Source organism: Hippoglossus hippoglossus, chromosome 5 (genome assembly GCF_009819705.1).
Source record: "Hippoglossus hippoglossus isolate fHipHip1 chromosome 5, fHipHip1.pri, whole genome shotgun sequence".
NCBI lineage: Eukaryota > Metazoa > Chordata > Actinopteri > Pleuronectiformes > Pleuronectidae > Hippoglossus > Hippoglossus hippoglossus.
This window is the reverse complement of record NC_047155.1, coordinates 13,641,981-13,659,280: the sequence shown is the minus strand read 5'-3', so window position 1 is coordinate 13,659,280 and position 17,300 is coordinate 13,641,981. Positions and strand designations below refer to the sequence as shown.

The 17,300-nt window shown below is 41.8% G+C and overlaps 2 protein-coding genes across 6 annotated transcripts; one reads left to right on the top strand and one right to left on the bottom strand.

Annotated features, from left to right (window-relative positions):
- Positions 1-669: 669 nt before the first annotated feature.
- rad54l2 (RAD54 like 2) lies at positions 670-13,910 on the top strand. Of its 4 annotated transcripts, none has more exons than XM_034584790.1 (22): positions 670-859; positions 2,502-2,700; positions 2,879-3,176; positions 3,279-3,415; positions 3,548-3,667; positions 3,755-3,987; positions 4,096-4,278; positions 4,411-4,544; positions 4,635-4,831; positions 5,001-5,343; positions 5,421-5,598; positions 5,683-5,901; positions 6,013-6,131; positions 6,496-6,614; positions 7,718-7,817; positions 7,910-8,115; positions 8,303-8,478; positions 8,894-9,090; positions 9,450-9,634; positions 9,798-9,887; positions 9,976-10,068; positions 10,204-11,406. In XM_034584790.1, the coding sequence occupies exons 2-22, from the start codon at positions 2,553-2,555 to the stop codon at positions 11,214-11,216; spliced, it is 4,488 nt and encodes a 1,495-aa protein (XP_034440681.1). In that variant the 5' UTR covers positions 670-859; positions 2,502-2,552; the 3' UTR covers positions 11,217-11,406. The 4 variants fall into 4 exon arrangements, with proteins under 4 accessions (XP_034440681.1, XP_034440678.1, XP_034440679.1 ...); XM_034584787.1 differs by having other exon boundaries at positions 694-859; positions 3,527-3,667; positions 10,204-13,910; XM_034584788.1 differs by having other exon boundaries at positions 694-1,126; positions 3,527-3,667.
- Positions 13,593-16,577, bottom strand: LOC117761143 (cytochrome b561 domain-containing protein 2). 2 transcript variants are annotated; one of them, XR_004613796.1, is made up of 4 exons: positions 16,156-16,577; positions 16,002-16,039; positions 14,752-15,318; positions 13,593-14,555 (listed from the first exon to the last, which is right to left on the bottom strand). XR_004613796.1 is itself a non-coding variant. In XM_034584803.1 (4 exons), the coding sequence occupies exons 1-3, from the start codon at positions 16,289-16,291 to the stop codon at positions 14,815-14,817; spliced, it is 678 nt and encodes a 225-aa protein (XP_034440694.1). In that variant the 5' UTR covers positions 16,292-16,576; the 3' UTR covers positions 13,593-14,646; positions 14,774-14,814. The 2 variants fall into 2 exon arrangements, 1 of the variants encoding a protein (XP_034440694.1); XM_034584803.1 differs by having other exon boundaries at positions 13,593-14,646; positions 14,774-15,318; positions 16,156-16,576.
- Positions 16,578-17,300: the final 723 nt, after the last annotated feature.

Sequence of the window (17,300 nt, the reverse complement as noted above, 5' to 3'; positions counted from 1 at the left end):
GAAGGTGATGTGTACTGCATGTAACTGCATATTTACTGCTTAGCTGTTCAAACTACTACATCAACATTAGCCTATAATATTATTATGAAAGCCAATGACAATGATTATCACCTGTTTTAACTCAGTTGATGGTCATGTTCAGGATTAAAGGGAATACTGAATATGAAGCAAAGGGGTTTGAGGGTGAGAGTTTGGTTTTATCACATTTATCCAAAGATTCAAAAGAGAAAAAAGACTAATTCAACACATCGTGAAACATGGAGCATAAGAAGAACAAAGACAACACAGAATAAAGTCAAAACACCTTATTTCCACTGCTACTTAACTGCACATTTGACATTCAGATACATTTGCACGTACAGTGTATTACATATAGTGTACAGTTTATATTTTGCATAGTATGGCTCTATTTTTGAAAGACAACATCCATATATTGAATGTACATTTTGCAATCAATAATTTCTGACCACATTGGCTATCGATACAATGTTTTACACAATTATAAAAACGGTGATGGATTAGAGTTGTGTTATTATCATCAGATATTATCGGTAATTTAATTCTGTAAGTAATCATCTGTATGCAATTCTTTTATTAGTATTTTTTATTTTATTCTATTTCTTGAAGTTTTCTTGGTTGACGGGCTTTTTCATCCCCGGAACCTTACTTGAAGAAACCTCGGGGACGCTATTTATGGTCACGCTGGAAAAAAAAAAAAAGAAAAAGAAAGAATAATTGGAAATTAGCAACGTTTATCAGATCATTTGCATAAACACACGGTGGATATGAACTGACTGGTCGTTGTTCGAGGTAAAAAAAAAACCCGGGTCCGTTGAAGAGAAACAGCGCATCGTACACGGTGAGCTGCAGCCACACACCGGTGTTTGTGTTGAACGCGTCCGAGCTAGCCCTCATTTCGGCTAGCGTTAGCAAAGTGCTCGCTACACTTCCACAGTATTGGGGTTGTTATCTCGCTGCGAGCGTCGACTGAACCACCGCTTCGTGGGCGGAAAGCGGCTTTTTCCCCCCCTCACCGCCTCAGTTACAACCAGCTCGCCCTGTTTTACTGCCACTGATGGACACAGGCGCGTACGTGGTTTTGGACGTTTGAAATTGCGTTTATTGTGTAAGTAGCTAGCATATTTGGTGCGCTGACTCAGCTTTGGAAAACAATAGTATTCATATGCATCCAGTCAGGAAGCCCGGTAACTGACGACTGCTGCTTGTGGTTCGTGCTCACTTACAATAACAACAACACAAGCCACTGGCTGCAGAGGGAGCTTTGTGCTGCTTGCTAGCTGCCTCCATCCTCGGCCATTGGGGGGGGGAATTCTTCCCAGGGGTCGTATTATTTGCAATTTTTAAAGCATCCACCTCTGGTCGATACTTTCGTCCTTCATCCGTGCGCATATATGTCTGGTAATCAGTGGGGGATACACACTAATGTAAACAGTGTGACTCTAATAATAATAACCTAATGTGGATGGAACCACCAAATAGTTAAAACACAACGTACAGTATGTCCTCAAACTCTTAAAACCAGCTTTAGGTTGGGGTTAGAAACACGAGCTCGCATTAAAGTTACGATGAAACTTTCAACCAATGTAGAAATAGATCTCAATGCTGTTACTATGATATTTAGAAACTTTTTATGCCTAGAAGGTTTGTTTTTCACCCCTGTCCATTTGTTTGTTTGTTAGATTTTACACAGAATGCTAAAACTACTGGACAGATTACTACGAAACTTGGTGAAAGAATATGGGTCAGGGAAGAGCAAGACCCCATTAGACTTTGGTGTGGATCCAGAAATGTCTTTTATCACCTTCTTTAACACCGCGAGAGTGGATTGAATTTAAGGGAACTGTTGGCCCTTGATGGAGATATATGCTCGAATGAGTACCATTCTTGCCTTGGTTATTGAAATGCTGTCCACATTTTATGAAGTGCCAAAAGAAAACCAGGCTCTCCATTGAGCAAACATCTCCTCTGACTACCTGTTTTTTAAAGGTTTACTTCAATGATTTGGATCAAAATAAACTGTATATTTGACATTCTTTGAGTGTAACAGCCCAAGAGATTTTCCAGGTCATTGATCAGTTTTCCCCTTTAAATTTAAAAAGTACGTGCAAAATCCAGCCATAGAACTTGGTGTTTTAGTTTTGTTCCCCCTCACTTATCATTGATAGATTTGTGTTTATGTATTTAGTTTTTTTTGTATTAGGGGGTAGATTGTTTCTTATTGTATCACATTGTTATGCTATTAGTGCTTTTTCCTGTGTGAGACTGTGCTCGCCAACTAAAACATAACTTGAACTGGGTCTAACATGATAGACTAGTAGCTAAATAATTAGTCTGTTAATCATTTAGTGGATAGAAAATACATTTTTGACAACAGTCATGATAATTTAATAGTGAAACAGTATCATAAAAAATATCATTGTAGTTATAGCAAGTAGTTATACCACTGTAAATTAAAGATGTGATGTGTTTTGTCACGTTAGGGCTCCTGATGAAGGTGTGTAGGTAATACTTTAAGAGCCCTGCAAGACGCCATGTCTGAAGAGGCAAATTCGGAAAGTGACCTGGAGCCCAGCCTTAACAGTGAAGAGGAGTATTTGGATGATGATGAGGAGGAAGAAGAGGAAGACGTGGATGATGATGAGGATGACAATGATGGAGACGATGAAGATGACAGTGTTGGTGAGTGATAAATGAAAATTCTTTTTTTGTGCCTTTTATCACTCTAATGAAAAGCTGAAAACAGAGGGAAGAAGTGTTGTCTAATTGATAATATGTTTGTAGAGTATGTATTAGAAGTTGGTGCTTGATAAGTTGTCTTTTAAGACTTCAAGTGAAATGCTGTCTCTTCTTTCTTAAGATCGGCCCACCAGTGCCCAGGATGGCAGGGACTCCGCCTCAGCTACCTCCGGAGAGCCTTCCTCTGAGCCTCCATCTCGGCCTGCATCGCACCCGTCCTCCGGGGCGCCCTCCAGATCTCCGTCAAGACCTCCCTCCGGCTCTCAGCCTCCAAACAGCCCCAAAAGCGCAAAGAGCAAATCACCTTCCAGCAAAACCAAGAAACAAAAAGCCTCTAAATTAACCAAATCCTCCAAGTCTTCAAAAGGCTCGAAAACCTCCAAGCCATTAAAACCTGTACACATGAGGAAAAATATCAGGTACATTGATCTTTCCCATTAGGTCAAATTAATAAGAAACTTCTATGCCTATCAAATATTACACTATACTGTAACATGACCTTTTTTCTCCTGTGCTTACAGAAAGCTGCTAAAAGAGGATCAGCTGGAGGCTGGGACCAAGGCTGCTCAACAGGAAGAGATGGAGAGGCTGAAACGTCTGGAGCAGCAGAGGAAGGACTTTCCCACACCAGCCCCAGTTGTCCCAGACTCTCAACTAGGTGACTGTCTTTTGCTCAGTGAACCCTGGATGTTTTTGCATCCAGTCATATTTCTGTTAGACAATCATTTCTGTATTAAATGTCCCCACTCCCCTCCCATCTTTCCAACAGTGGACACTGCTTCGATTTTAGGAGAAGTATCCCACCTGGTCCCGGCTCACCTGATCAAGCAGGACGTGATCTGTCTGGACAGCAGCGGTGATGAAGATGAAACAATGGAGCCCGACTTGCCTGCACTTGCCATCAGAGATGGTAAGAGAGGGGAATTTCCAAATCATTCAACATTTTGAGAATCAAGCAAGTTCTCACATAGTGTTTATTTCACCAATCATCACCCAGATATAATTGAGCTCAGCTCTGGGGATGAGGATGCCCTGCAGATAAGCAGCGAGTCGGCTGATGAGGATGCTGATGGCACCACCGGCTCAGAAGAGAGTAGTGGGGCGCATATCAACGATGCTCTGAACCTGCCTGACGCCCAGGGTCAAGTGCTGGTTAACATCAATCACCCTGCAGAGGAGAAAGACATTTATCTTGCTCCACAGCTGGCCAGGGCTGTCAAACCCCACCAGGTAAACACAGCATCTCATTCTCTCTTGTACTCTCAAAATATAAACTCTTTTACAGACACCCAGAGTCAAGCTTGTTTTCTTACAAATGCTCTCCTTTTCATCTCGTAGGTCGGGGGGATCCGGTTTCTCTATGATAACCTCATTGAGTCTTTGGAGCGTTATAAGACCAGCAGTGGATTTGGCTGCATCCTTGCTCACAGCATGGGGTTGGGCAAGACACTGCAGGTCATTTCCTTCATTGACATCCTACTGAGGAACACTGAGGCTCACACTGTGCTGACCATTGTCCCAGTGAGTACATGAAGTGTGAACTGTGTTAAAAAGAAAGCAATGTAGTCAATAGAGTATTCATTCATTTACCCTCAAGTATAAACTTTATTTAGTTTAAACTAACAACCAAAATTGTTGTTTCCTCCGCACAAGGTGAACACACTTCAGAACTGGCTGACAGAGTTTAACCTTTGGCTTCCACCTCAAGAAGCCCTCTCCCCTGACACTGACCCTACGCTCCTCGCTGGCCGCATATTCAAAGTTCACATTCTCAACGATGAGCACAAGTATGTAACATGCAACGTTGTGTGTTTGTGTGCAAAGTTTGGTCTTTATTGTTAAACTGAGCTTCTAATCATTCTGACTGTGACCTGCAGAACAACACCGGCTAGGGCCAAGGTTGTGGAGGACTGGTCTAGAGATGGAGGCGTGTTGCTCATGGGTTATGAGATGTACCGTCTGCTGTCCATGAAGAAGAGTTTTGTTATGGGCAAGAAGAGGAAATCAAAGAAGCCCGTAGGACCAATCATCATTGACCTGGATGAAGAGGACAGACAGCAGGAACTCATGAAAGGTCATTTAAAAGTTTAAGAGAAGCAGTGAAGTTGTCTATGCACCATAAACATTTATATAAGGATATGAGATACAAGCAAACTTAAATTTATTCTGTGATATATATATATATATATATATATTTACAGTCTCACTTCACACAGTCTTCACTCATTTCTTTGTCTTTTCAGGAATTGAACAGTCCATTGCGCGGCCTGGTCCAGATGTGGTGATCTGTGATGAGGGTCACCGCATTAAGAACTACCATGCCAGCACATCACAGGCGCTGAAGAACATCCGCTCCCGGCGTCGGGTAGTTCTGACAGGATACCCATTGCAGAACAACCTCATTGAGTACTGGTGCATGGTGGACTTCGTCAGACCTGACTTTTTAGGAACAAGGCAGGAGTTCAGCAATATGTTTGAGCGGCCCATTCTGAACGGGCAGTGCGTGGACAGCACACCTCAAGATGTCCGCCTCATGCGCTACCGCAGCCATGTGCTGCACAGCTTGCTGGAGGGTTTTGTGCAGAGGTGAGTTCTCTGTCGGAAGTTAGAACATAAGACTCCCATGGACAGTACTTAATTTTTGGTGATTTTCTGGTTTACAGACGGGGTCATGATGTGCTGCAGGACCAGCTTCCCTCCAAACAGGAGCATGTCATCTTAGTACGACTTTCTCCCGTTCAGAGGGCACTGTACACTGAGTTTATGAAACGCTTCAGAGAAGCAGGAAACAATGGCTGGCTCGGTCTTAACCCACTCAAAGCCTTCTGTGTGTGCTGCAAGGTGAGACTGCTTTTTTGTTTTTTATCTTAAAATCTTGTTGTCATTTTTGGGTTGCTAATTCCACACCTTTCTTCATTCCTCCAGATCTGGAATCACCCTGACGTCCTATACGAATCCCTGCAGAAGGAGACTCAGGCCAATGAGCAGGACCTAGACCTGGATGACATCACTTCGCGCTGCCCTGCACCCGGTGCTGGCCTCAAAGCCAAAGTAGCCGACTCAAGCAACAGCAAAGTTAACATCACCCTGCCACCACTCAACCATTCACAAGAAAAGGCCAATCAAGTCATTACATATGAATGGGTATGTCAGGACACCATTATAACTCCAGTAAACTAAATATCCACTTTTACTGCATACGATTTTTTACAACTAACTTTATTTAACTGCTGTTTTTCCATTTATTTGTTTCAGGCTAAGAACATAATGGCAAACTACCAAACAGGAGTTCTCCAAAACTCTGCCAAGATGGCTCTGCTCTTTCATTTGATTGATGAGAGTGTGAGAAAAGGAGATAAGATGTTGGTGTTTAGGTAAGATCTCTTTCCAGCGTACATCTCATTATACACAAATCCAACAATTAAGCAGCTTAGAGAGCAGGTAGAATGACCAGGCCGTTTGGCGGATGAATCAGACTTTTGGAGTTTTCAGAGCTTTTAATAGACTGTTTGAAAAAAAAATGTTTTAATCCTCCTATAGCTTATTTTCCTTTTTATAAACAGGAATATTACACTTTACCACAATTATGGCATTTAGTAAAACAATATTGATGGTTGTTTGCAGTCTGTGACTATTAAACACATCGGTTTATTGGATTTCACAATTATTTCTTTAATACTAAAACATACTTACTTACTTTTCTTACCCGTTCTTATCTGTCTGTTGTGTTGCCACTAGTCAAAGCTTGTCCACGCTGTCTGTCATTGAGGACTTCTTATCAAAGAGACCGGTGCCAACAGACGTCACCCCCTCTGCCACCCAAAACCAAAACTGGATTCGCAACCTCAATTACTACAGTGAGTCATCCAATCTGTTCTCGCCTCTGTGGGTTTCAACTCTGAAACCTCACAGCTCTGGTTGTCAGCACGTTGGCTCTGTGCTCTGGAAACGAGCATAATCAGGAGCAATGTAATTGCAATTCGACAAATATGATTTACTCTGCATATTATATATACTCCATTTAAATCGTTTTATATGAACTGGGTTCGTTCAGATTATTTGCAATGTAGTCAGCTACTAAATTTAAATTAAAAGACTTTTTAATCCCTTACATAATACATTGGACTAAAAATTACCAATAATTTAATGTTATCTGGTAATCTAATAGACTTAAAAATCAAACATTTAAAATTGGGATTCCTATAAAAGTTATTTTATTCCTCTTGAAAACATCTTAAAACATTTTCTGTGCAAATTAAAAAAAGCATTTTGCATATTCAGCAAAAGTGAGCTGATATGCTCTGCATTGAAAATGGTTGCAACAACATTAAAAAGAAAACACAAGCTAAACCTATCCAACATTTTTATGCCTCCGCACCAGTGACTTCCAGTGGCCCGAGGCATTATGTTTTCAGGTTGCCTGTCCATCCGTCCCAATCCCGTGAACGCGATATCTCAAGAATGCCTTGAGGGAATTTCCTCTAATTTGATTCAAACATTCACTTGGACTCAAGGATGAACTGATTAGATTTTGGTGCTCAAAGGTCAAACGTCCTCGGCCCAAAAAGATGTATTTTCTCCTCATGACATTTTCAGTTGAAACGTTAGGAACACTGGCAAACTTGTCAATGTCACTTTTCTATCACTGACCAGTCAAAAGCAAGAAGGGAGTGAGACACTGTCAACAATGGCGGAGGAGAAATTGATCCCAGCTGTCACTGACTAGTTTATTCACAATCTAACATTGAAGGGATGTACAAGCGCTAGAGGACGGTTTCTGTTACCTAGCAACAACGAGCGTTTGAGAGACGCACTCTGAAAATGAAGTCCAGTGCACAATCTCTTATCTTTGCTATTCAGTGAAAAATATCACCCTGATTCACTCTATTTCATTTTGCTCTAATGTAAAGTGTATTCAAATGTTGTGTTGTGAAGAGCTGATGCATGTCTGTGTCTGCAGGACTGGATGGCAGTACATCTGCCACAGAAAGAGAACGACTGATCAATCAGTTCAATGACCCAGAGAACATCGCAGCATGGCTCTTCCTCCTCTCCACCAGGTCTGTGTCTCTACTCTATTCTTTTATCGTTTCTCACACATCCTCCACACACTGGTGGGAAGTTTGTCTTTGGTTTTCTGTGTTCCTTCCAGAGCTGGCTGCTTGGGAGTAAATCTAATCGGGGCCAACCGCGTTGTTGTGTTCGATGCCTCCTGGAACCCTTGTCATGACGCCCAGGCAGTGTGTAGAGTGTACCGGTATGGTCAAAGGAAACCATGCCACATTTACCGCCTTGTTTGTGATTACACCCTGGAGAAGAAAATCTATGACAGACAGGTCTCCAAACAGGGCATGTCTGGTAAGAAAGTAAAATACTTCATTTTTTATCTTAAAACTCTGTAAAGTCCAGTAAGGCCTGAGTCACTCTAGATCCCTGTAAACTGTAAACCCTCACCCAGTCTCTTTTAACACATGTGTAACCTGATCTTATGTCGCTGATTACTAATACTTATATGAATGTATCTTGTCTGTGTGTGTAAATATAGACCGTGTAGTTGATGACCTGAACCCAGTGCTGAACTTTACTCGTAAGGAAGTGGAGTCATTGCTGCACTTTGTAGAGGAAGAGCATGGTGCCGATAAAAACCCTCTGGGATCCTCGGACGACTTTGAGGAAGTGATATACCAAGCCTGTCAGCGGTACCCACACTTCATCACCAAGGTACAGTTACCAGGACTCTGAAAGAAAGGACGTTTTTTGGGGGTTTGTTTGATGTGCAAATAAACAGTAGGTACTTAATAACTTACCTGAAAACAACATTATTCTTCTTGTAAATTTCAGTCTGTGAACAAGAGTAGAATCTTAACTTGTTGTCATCACATCCAATCTGGATGTAATGGAAGTCTAGTAGCAGCTCCATTTCCCCTACTGAAAAAGATACAAATCTGAATCCTATCTGAAAAGAGCTTGAGTACGTCTGTGGGGAATAGGTAAGCAGGAGAGGAAAAGGAAAACCAAAGGAAACATGATTATTTTATTAATATTGTGAATCCTATATAGACTGTGATTCTCCTCTGGTATGTCAGGGATCAAACTGCATCTTGCTTGGAATAATTTTCACTTTTTCCACATATAGCAACCTTTCCATCACGAGTCTCTGCTGACGGACCGGAAGGAGTCGAAACTGACCAAAGCGGAGAAAAGAGCGGCCAAGAAGAGCTACGAGGATGAGAAACGAGCTTCTGTGCCGTACTCTCGCCCTTCGTACGCAACCTATTATCCAACCAGTGATCAGGTGCTCGCGAACATACCAGCATTTAACCAACGGGGCTGGTGAGTTTCAGACTCAATATTTTATCTTGCCCTCCTTTCATTTAGTCGTTAACTAACAGTTTAGCTCTGTTCTTTACCACCTCATATCCTCAACTACAATCTTGCTTTTAGAGTTTGCCTGATTAAAACATTAATTAAACATCTAAATCACCCTGGACTCAGCCTTGCATTATCAAAAGTCACAATCCCCTTAAAAATCTAGAAATTACTCTGCCTTGCTTACTGGCAAACACTGAAAACTAAATATACAATTCATTTGATTGTTTGATTGAGGTTCTAGCTGTACATATTTGTTGCTGCTGCTTGAGTATATGTGTGTGTGAGAGTTCATCTCATGAGTTCAGGGCTCATATTTCCAGGCGTCCCATGGCAAGGCCAGATGACAAGCCTGTAGCAAGTGTCAGGCCCATCCAGTCAACCCCAATACCCATGATGCCTCGCCAGGTCGGCATGGGCATGGCCGGCTCTAGCTCAGCCGGCAGCCTGCCTGTCAACTTCCTGCAGAAAGCTGGAGTCTACGTGCAGAGGATTGTAACCACAACCGGTAATGTGCAGTATTTTTTAAATCTTGTATCACTGAAAATACCAAATAAAACCCATTATGTTATAGTTTAATTCGCCTGAACCATTTCATCTTTCAACAGAAGCAAAGTGAGTGAAATGTAATAACCAGACATTAACATCAGCCCTTTTGTTTGGATCTACAGATATAGTAATCCCAGGAGCCAACAGCACAACGGATGTTCAAGCTCGCATTAGTGCAGGAGAGAGCATCCATGTCATCAGAGGATCTAAAGGTATTTGCAGCAACACAACAACAATTTGTCTCTGCTTATGAATCATTTTAGTAAATGCTTCTCACACTTCACGTTTCCTCCAACACAGGCACCTACATCAGGACAAATGATGGAAGGATTTTTGCTATTCGTTCAGGAAAGATCAGTAGACCAGCGGTTGGAGGCTCTGCTGCTTCAAGAGGTACAAATTCATATATTAAAGCTTCCTCCTCCATAGTTTTGCCTTACAGCCATCGAAACAGCTCCTGTAACTTTGTAGGTGGAGTTTTTGTATCTCTGAACCTTTCATGACTGTATTTTTCTGTCCCCTCCACAGATACCCAAGGTTCCCTGATCCATTCAGTGAGTAACGGCTGTTCATCCCCTTTTGATCAGCAGCAGCGCTCCCCCAATGGGGAACAGTGTTCCTCCCCTCTGAGCGCTGAGATTCTCAGAGAACTCAGCCGCTACACTTCATCTACAGGCGACGAAGCCACCGGCATGGGGAACGAATTGCCGTCGCCCCCAGATGTGTCGGCCGTACCAGCAGGGGATGGTGACGATTCTCAAAACAGTCCGACTGGTGATCTCGGCAGGCAGCGCAGTGACAACCTCATGAGCTCGGCATTAGAGTTGCGTGGCACCAAACGCAAAAGTACTGAAAGCCCGGGAAGCACACAATTAGGAGGCAAACGCACCTCTTCTGCAGCTCGTTTCCCTGGACTGTCCATGGGCTCCAGTGGGCTCAGTTTTCCTCCCATGGGTTTGAACTCTTCCTCCCTTCTGGGTAACCTAGGGCACATGAGTCACCCACTTCTAATGGGTGGCAGCGGTGGATCATCATTCCTTCAGACACCAGGACAAACACTGGCCGACCTACAGACTATGTTCCCCTCTGCAGGCTCAGACCTCTTGAGACAGTCTGCCCCAGGGAATGGACACCTGCCCACCCCCTCCTCTTCCTCCCTGTCCACTGTTTACTCCTCTGCTTCCACCACAATCCCCATGTCATCGACACCCTCAGCAGCAACTTCTTCCTCCATGGCATCAGGTTCTCTGCCCCCATACTTGATGAACCCCAGCATGGCTGGCCTGCTTTCATCAGGCTTCCCCCTCGACTACAGTCAGTCGCTGCTGTCCGAGCAGAGGATGTTCCCCAACTCTCTTCTTTCTGGGTCAGGGGGGTACCCTGTGCCTAACTCCAGTTCTTCTACGTCCAGCTTCCTCTCTCATTACAATCCCACCTCCAGCCTGTTGGGGGCAGCTCTGACCCAACCGGACAGACACCAGATCACAGAGAATGGCGGCAGTAGTTCGGATGACGATGTTATAGAGGTGATGGGACAGTAGCGACCTGTGAAGTCACGGAGAGGCAGTTTCACACACAATCTTGTTAAGTACATACGGGATGGGAATAATTACATGTTTACATAACTAAATTAATTATTTCACAGTATCTACCCTAACTCATGAACTGGTTAATGATGGCCAGAGGTATTGTTATATTTTGAATGTTTGAGCAAATCAAAATGAAAGTGAGAAAAAAAAAAAGTAAAAGTGAATGAAAATAATTATCAGTAGTGAAATTTGACAACGCATAAATCACCTTATTGTCAAGGAAATAAAATTCCAATTTCTATGGTCTCATTGAACTTCTCTCACACACACATGGACTTTTACCTGAGAGAGAATCAACGTGAACCTTCATGACTTTACAAAGTCACAGTAACAAATCCTAATGCTGAATATCCCAGACTTCACCTGGAGCATCAGAGCAGTGGGAACAGACGTTCTGTCAATTGGGGACCAGCTGAAGCTTTGGGTGATTTTCTAAGCACAGCCCCTCCTTCTACATTTGTAAGCAAGGCCTCGCTGTGCCGTTAGTTTTATTTCTTCTGAATTCAGATGGAATAACGTTATTTAACACTGTTGGATTTTCTCATCATATATTTTGCTGGGAAACAAGTACTTTCAGATTTGTCAGCCAAACTCACCTGCTGAACACTGATTTACTTATTTCAGTTTTTTAAGTAAAAGAAAAGTGGGAAAGCTGTAAAATAAATGGGTCACAGAGGCTAAAGACCATGGTGTTATTATCTGTGAAAATCCAGTTAATATATCAAGAGAAAATCCTTCAGAATTTACCTTTGACACAGAAACTTTAGGCTTTCAGAGCATATTTTAGTCTTTAGCAATTTGATAGACATTGTGGCATCCCCTGTCGAAATGATGTTATGTGTGAAACAATAACTGAACATGTGGATACTTTGTAAATATCAGTCATTATCATTGTTTATATTGCAAGTCGATACTGTGCAGTGTGTAGATTTTGGTCATAGGGAGAAGGCTTATTATTACGACTATCATGATGATAAACACGCCTTCACACAAGTGCTGGGCAAACAAATTTATGTTCAACTTTGTAATTTTCTTCTTTTTTATTTTTACCAAAATGAATGTACCTTCATATCAGCCTTTGATAACACAGGGGCTGGGACATGGATTCAGACTGTGTTCTTTCATTTTTAGCCTTAAATAACACAAAGGGGTCTTTAGCATCACAGAGGAAGATCTACTGAGCATTTAGACAAGTCGGTGACAAACTCAAAACACAATTCTGTGGCAGATTCAGCATTATGACTAAAAGCACCAAGTGTGGAAGCCAAAAGGAGCACAAACCAACCCAGTGTGTCCTCGGTATAAGATGATTATCGCTGAGTCAACCTACATGCTACGTGTATTTTTCACTATGACTTTTACCACAGATCACTTTAACAAACTCTTGAGAACACGTTACCTAAACTGTAGAAACTGTTGCATTTGTACAGCCTGAGTGTATAAAACCTTAAATCAATGTATCCACCAACCATCGAATCCATCATAAATAAGATTTCATCACAACCACCAGTGACGTTGTAAGAACGGTGTTGGGTGGTGTGGCGGCCTTACCAAACTGACATTGCCATTGATTTGGTAGCGTTTCGCCTAAATGCAGTGCAGTGTACGTAGCGTCAGTAGTTTCGGTCAGTGTTGATCTGCGGTGCTTTAGGGAGTCTAAGTCTTTGCTGTTCTCTGTAGCCTTGTTTCTGTGTTGTGATGACACCTTGAGGTATTTAGATGTAGGAAGGTCCCTCTCCTCCGTTAATTAAATAGGTTAGATGCAGTGTGGAAGCCTTTAGAAAACACTGGATAACCTGAGACAACAGATTATTCCCTACGAAGGCTCATGTTTGTAGAGACGTTTTCTCGTGGGGCCCCTCTGCCTCCACAGTCTGAGTACTGTTCACCTTTAGTTTAACTTCGTACCGGCTCCTTCCCTTCCGTCATGGATGCTTCATTTTTTATCATCAGACGTCTCCACTTTTCTTCAACATGTCTTAGAAACTTGTGATTTGCTTTGTTTCAAATGTGAAGGTGGAGCTGGCACTTTGAAAAAAGGATCATTTCTGGTACATTATACTGACCTTTATTTTCAGTCTTCTCTATCTGTTGGAAACACTACACATATGGATCATAGAAATTATCAGTACGTAAAAGAAATCCCCTTCTTACCCCATTCTTGTCAATTGTGTGCATTTTTCATGTTTCAAGGGAACATTTCATTTTTTAAAAACTGTTTTTTATAACTTTAATTATCGGTGTTCGTTCACCTGACAGTTGTCTCCTGTATTTCGGTGTAAGTCTGAAGTTTATTTATTTATGTAAAATATACTGGGTTTGTTTTTGTTTTGCTATTACTTTTTTAAACATTTGTTCACTTTGACCCATTGACGGTTGATCCAGTAAGAATTTCGTACATGCAGCCTAGATCGAAAGCAGAAAAAGACTGTGTTATCAATGTTATTTTAACAATAAAACACATACTGCAGTGTGAATCATTGACATGTGCTTTTAATGTGGATACACCTTTGGTATGACATCATCAGACATGGCCAAGTCAGTAACCAGGAGGACGGATAATACGCAACACAAGATACAAAATTTCAACCTGAGATCAACAAATATTCAAGGACATTCAAGGCAGTATTTAATGAGGTCATGACTCAAAAAGCACTGGGTTTTCTGACGACCTACAAAAAGTTTTGGTGATGTCTTATAATCTTGTGTCAAAACCAACCTCACACTGTTCAGTCTGAAGAGAACATTGAAACCATTTTTTATTTCACTAACTGACTTCTTTTGCTCAAACCTGTCACATTTGAAGCTTTTAAGTTTAAAAACGATATTGAGTCTAAAGCAATGCTAGCAGCTCTGAGAATGTAGAGGAAACAATGCTTTGCAAAATGCTATTGCTAGAATACTGGTGTTTAGCAGGTAATGTTACGGGACATCATTTTGCAGGTATTTGGTCATAATCATACACTGTTTATAAAGATGGACGACATGACTGCTCCCCAAAAGTGAAGCTAAATACTCTTGATCGCCACCTAGTTACTGGCTGCAGTATAGTTCATAAATTCTGCCTCCTCCATGTTAGTAAATGTGACATGGGCCAAACTAAATTTTGTGGTTCAGCCTTCATATCCAGGATGTATTGGCTTCTTGTCTGGATAGTGGGAGGAAGTGGAGAAGCTTCCTCCATCTTTATATACAGTCCATGGTTATAGTTAAAGCTAGTATGGCTTAAAACATCAGAAGCTACAAACAAACCAAAGAAGCTCAACATGGGTGCGTAACTGTCAAATGAAAACTCCTCAGGTCATTGAGCCGTTCCTAAAAACCCAAAATACAGAGACGCGTAGACTCAGTGTCCTCTATTTCAGCCACGGGCAATGAAATGAATAAAAGAAAATGATTTCATTATCCACACGTATTTCTTGTGAGAATAACGAGTCTGTAGCTGTAGAAATCACAGTAGTAGTACGAGACTGAAAGAAAGGAAGTCTCTGGTAAACATTGCACAGGTTTTAAGCAACAGTGTTGTTAAAGTCCGATAACGTCTCCTCTGTCAGGACTGCAGACGTTTCTTGGCCATGTACGCACTGGTGACTTGGTTCATTATCATGAGAGCGCTGACGGCCGGGCACAGTGCTGACAGGTACCAGGTGTATTCGTTGACAGAGGCGGTGAACCAGGCCGAGCAGAGGCCGAGCAGCAGACTCATGCTGCCGAGCAGGTACGTGATGAGCCCGGACGCCGCGTGATAGCGCTTGAGTTTGGCCAGGGACCAGCCTTTGGCCAGGGAATGGTAGATGAGAGGCAAAGCCACCAAAGACTGCAGCCCGACCACGCACACCGTGAGCAGGCCCAGCAGACCGTGCCATGAGGTGAAGTGGGGTTTACTGTTCAGGTGTTTGTTGTAAAAGATGGCTGCCACACCCAGGACCGCACAGGACACGCACAGGCACTGCAGGATCCAGTGAACACGACCTTTGATCTTGTGTGGGAAACCTTTGATGGGGGAGCCGTGGGGGGAGAAGATGAGTATGGCTTCTGTCATGAAGAAGGAGAACTGAAGGGGGGAAAAAAGAAAATATGTCAACTGATGATTACATTTGATCATCACTTAAAAATTACTTCATGTGAAATAACTGCCAAGAAGTTTTCTATTGATCAACCAATTTAGAGCTGCAACATGTGTTTGATTAATAAATCAGTTGATCGCATAAAATTGTGGACATCTTTCTGTTTCAAAATACAAATCTACATTTTTTTTTTACATTTTAATGCAACTAATATATTTTAATCATGTTTTTAACTGATTTTGCAAAAATTATTTACCAATTCTATAGTGCAATAATTATTTGCTCGTTCAATTTCATATATGTGATCCTGTTTACAGCTGTTTCCTCGTGTTTATATAGTATCTTTACTTATGTCTTACTTTTAGTTATGTGTCTATTATTACTACCCCCTATAGTGCTGTAACACAGCATGTTTCCCCATATTGGGACAAAATAAATCTTATTTTCACGAGACTTTTTTAAAACTAATTTTCAAGCAAAAATAACAAAAAAGATCTGTTTCCAGCGCCTAAAATGATATGATTGTGTACCTTCAGTGTCATATGTGACAATAAGTTTTGGACAGTTATGTTGCAGCCCTGAACCAATCCATCAACAAAGTCTTTATATGCATTGGTTTTTTTCACGTGTTTACAGCTGAGTACATTCATTTTTGGAAGCTCCAACTCACAGCCAGTGTCATGAGGAAAGGATGCCAGGAAAACAAACCTGGAATAACATGAAGGAAGTCAAATTAAGTCAAATGAACACAGGGACCACACAAGATGAACGTGTGTGTGTGTGTGTGTGTGTGTGTGTGTGTGCGTGCGATTAGCATCACTTACTGGAGCCAGGTCGGGACATCAGAGCGATGAAGAGGCTGAAAACGATGCAGATGACGTGGGTCAACACAGCTGAAGCTCTCCTGGTAAACCCGTAGATCCGGAGCTCAGACTCGGTCTCTATGTTGTTTACAGCCATGTTTAGGTAAATACGTGTTTTATAAAGATATAAATATGGACGCTGCTAACCCGCGGTCACTGTGCTGTTACCCAACGTGAACTCTGCTACAGTCAAACGCGGAACTGATGCTGGATGTAAAGTGTGAACTCCTCCGGCCCGAGTCCGGCTTCATTCACACGCCGAAGCTTAAATTAGAAAATGATCTTTCATAACCAACCAGCTGTCACATAAGCGTGTCTTAAAGAATCAGGATTATATCTTCTCAAAAGTTCAGTCCCTCATGTGCTGTTTTGAATAGAAAAAGAAGCCACACTTCCGCTTTGATTTTTCAGTGTAAAGCGTTGTATCAATCTACCACCTCTCCAGAATACAACTATACCATATATAGGTTACTGTGAGGAAAATATGTACATTTCTTACACTGAATGGTCCATTTAAATTCAAATGAATGCTCTATGTAGAGTTTGTACATGCAGCACACATCCTTCTCACGCCTTTATTGTGAAACTGCGATTTCCGGAAGTCTTCTAGTGTGTTTTATTATTATCGTGGAATTTGACGAGCCTTGTCCAGGCTGACGTGGAAAGTTTCTGGAGAAATGGTCAATATGGTTCAGTCATAACTGGAGCTGGAGCTGCACAGTTAGTGTAAATACACGTAACTCTCAAAGAAGAAAAACAACTTGTTTCAATTGTTGAATGTTTTATTATGAATAATAATAATTATAGTTCACAATCATATTCCCATGCAGGCAAACTGAGGATATTTATGTATGTATGTATGTATGTGAGTAGGTTAGTATGAATGTATGTATGTATGTATGTGAGTGTGTGCGTGTGTGAGTGTGTGTGTGTGTGTGTGTGTGTGTGTGTGTGTGTGTGTGTGTGTGTGTGTGTTTTTGTGCGTGTGTTTGTGTGTGTGTGTGTGATTCTTAGGCTAACACCACTCATTTCATAACTGAATACTCACTGTCAGCTGTCAACTGGTTATTGTGCTCCAATTACTCTCTAACAATCTTGTGACTCTG

Excerpts from the sequence above, each read along its gene's own strand:
- rad54l2 (XM_034584787.1), top strand. The coding sequence starts at position 2,553 with ATGTCTGAAGAGGCAAATTCGGAAAGTGACCTGGAGCCCAGCCTTAAC. Across the intron at positions 4,279-4,410 it reads CTGTGCTGACCATTGTCCCA|GTGAACACACTTCAGAACTG; the intron begins GTGAGTACATGA and ends CCTCCGCACAAG. Across the intron at positions 4,832-5,000 it reads ACAGCAGGAACTCATGAAAG|GAATTGAACAGTCCATTGCG; the intron begins GTCATTTAAAAG and ends TTGTCTTTTCAG.
- LOC117761143 (XM_034584803.1), bottom strand. The coding sequence starts at position 16,291 with ATGGCTGTAAACAACATAGAGACCGAGTCTGAGCTCCGGATCTACGGG. Across the intron at positions 16,040-16,155 it reads GATGTCCCGACCTGGCTCCA|GTTTGTTTTCCTGGCATCCT; the intron begins GTAAGTGATGCT and ends ATGTTATTCCAG. Across the intron at positions 15,319-16,001 it reads CTTTCCTCATGACACTGGCT|TTCTCCTTCTTCATGACAGA; the intron begins GTGAGTTGGAGC and ends TCCCCCCTTCAG.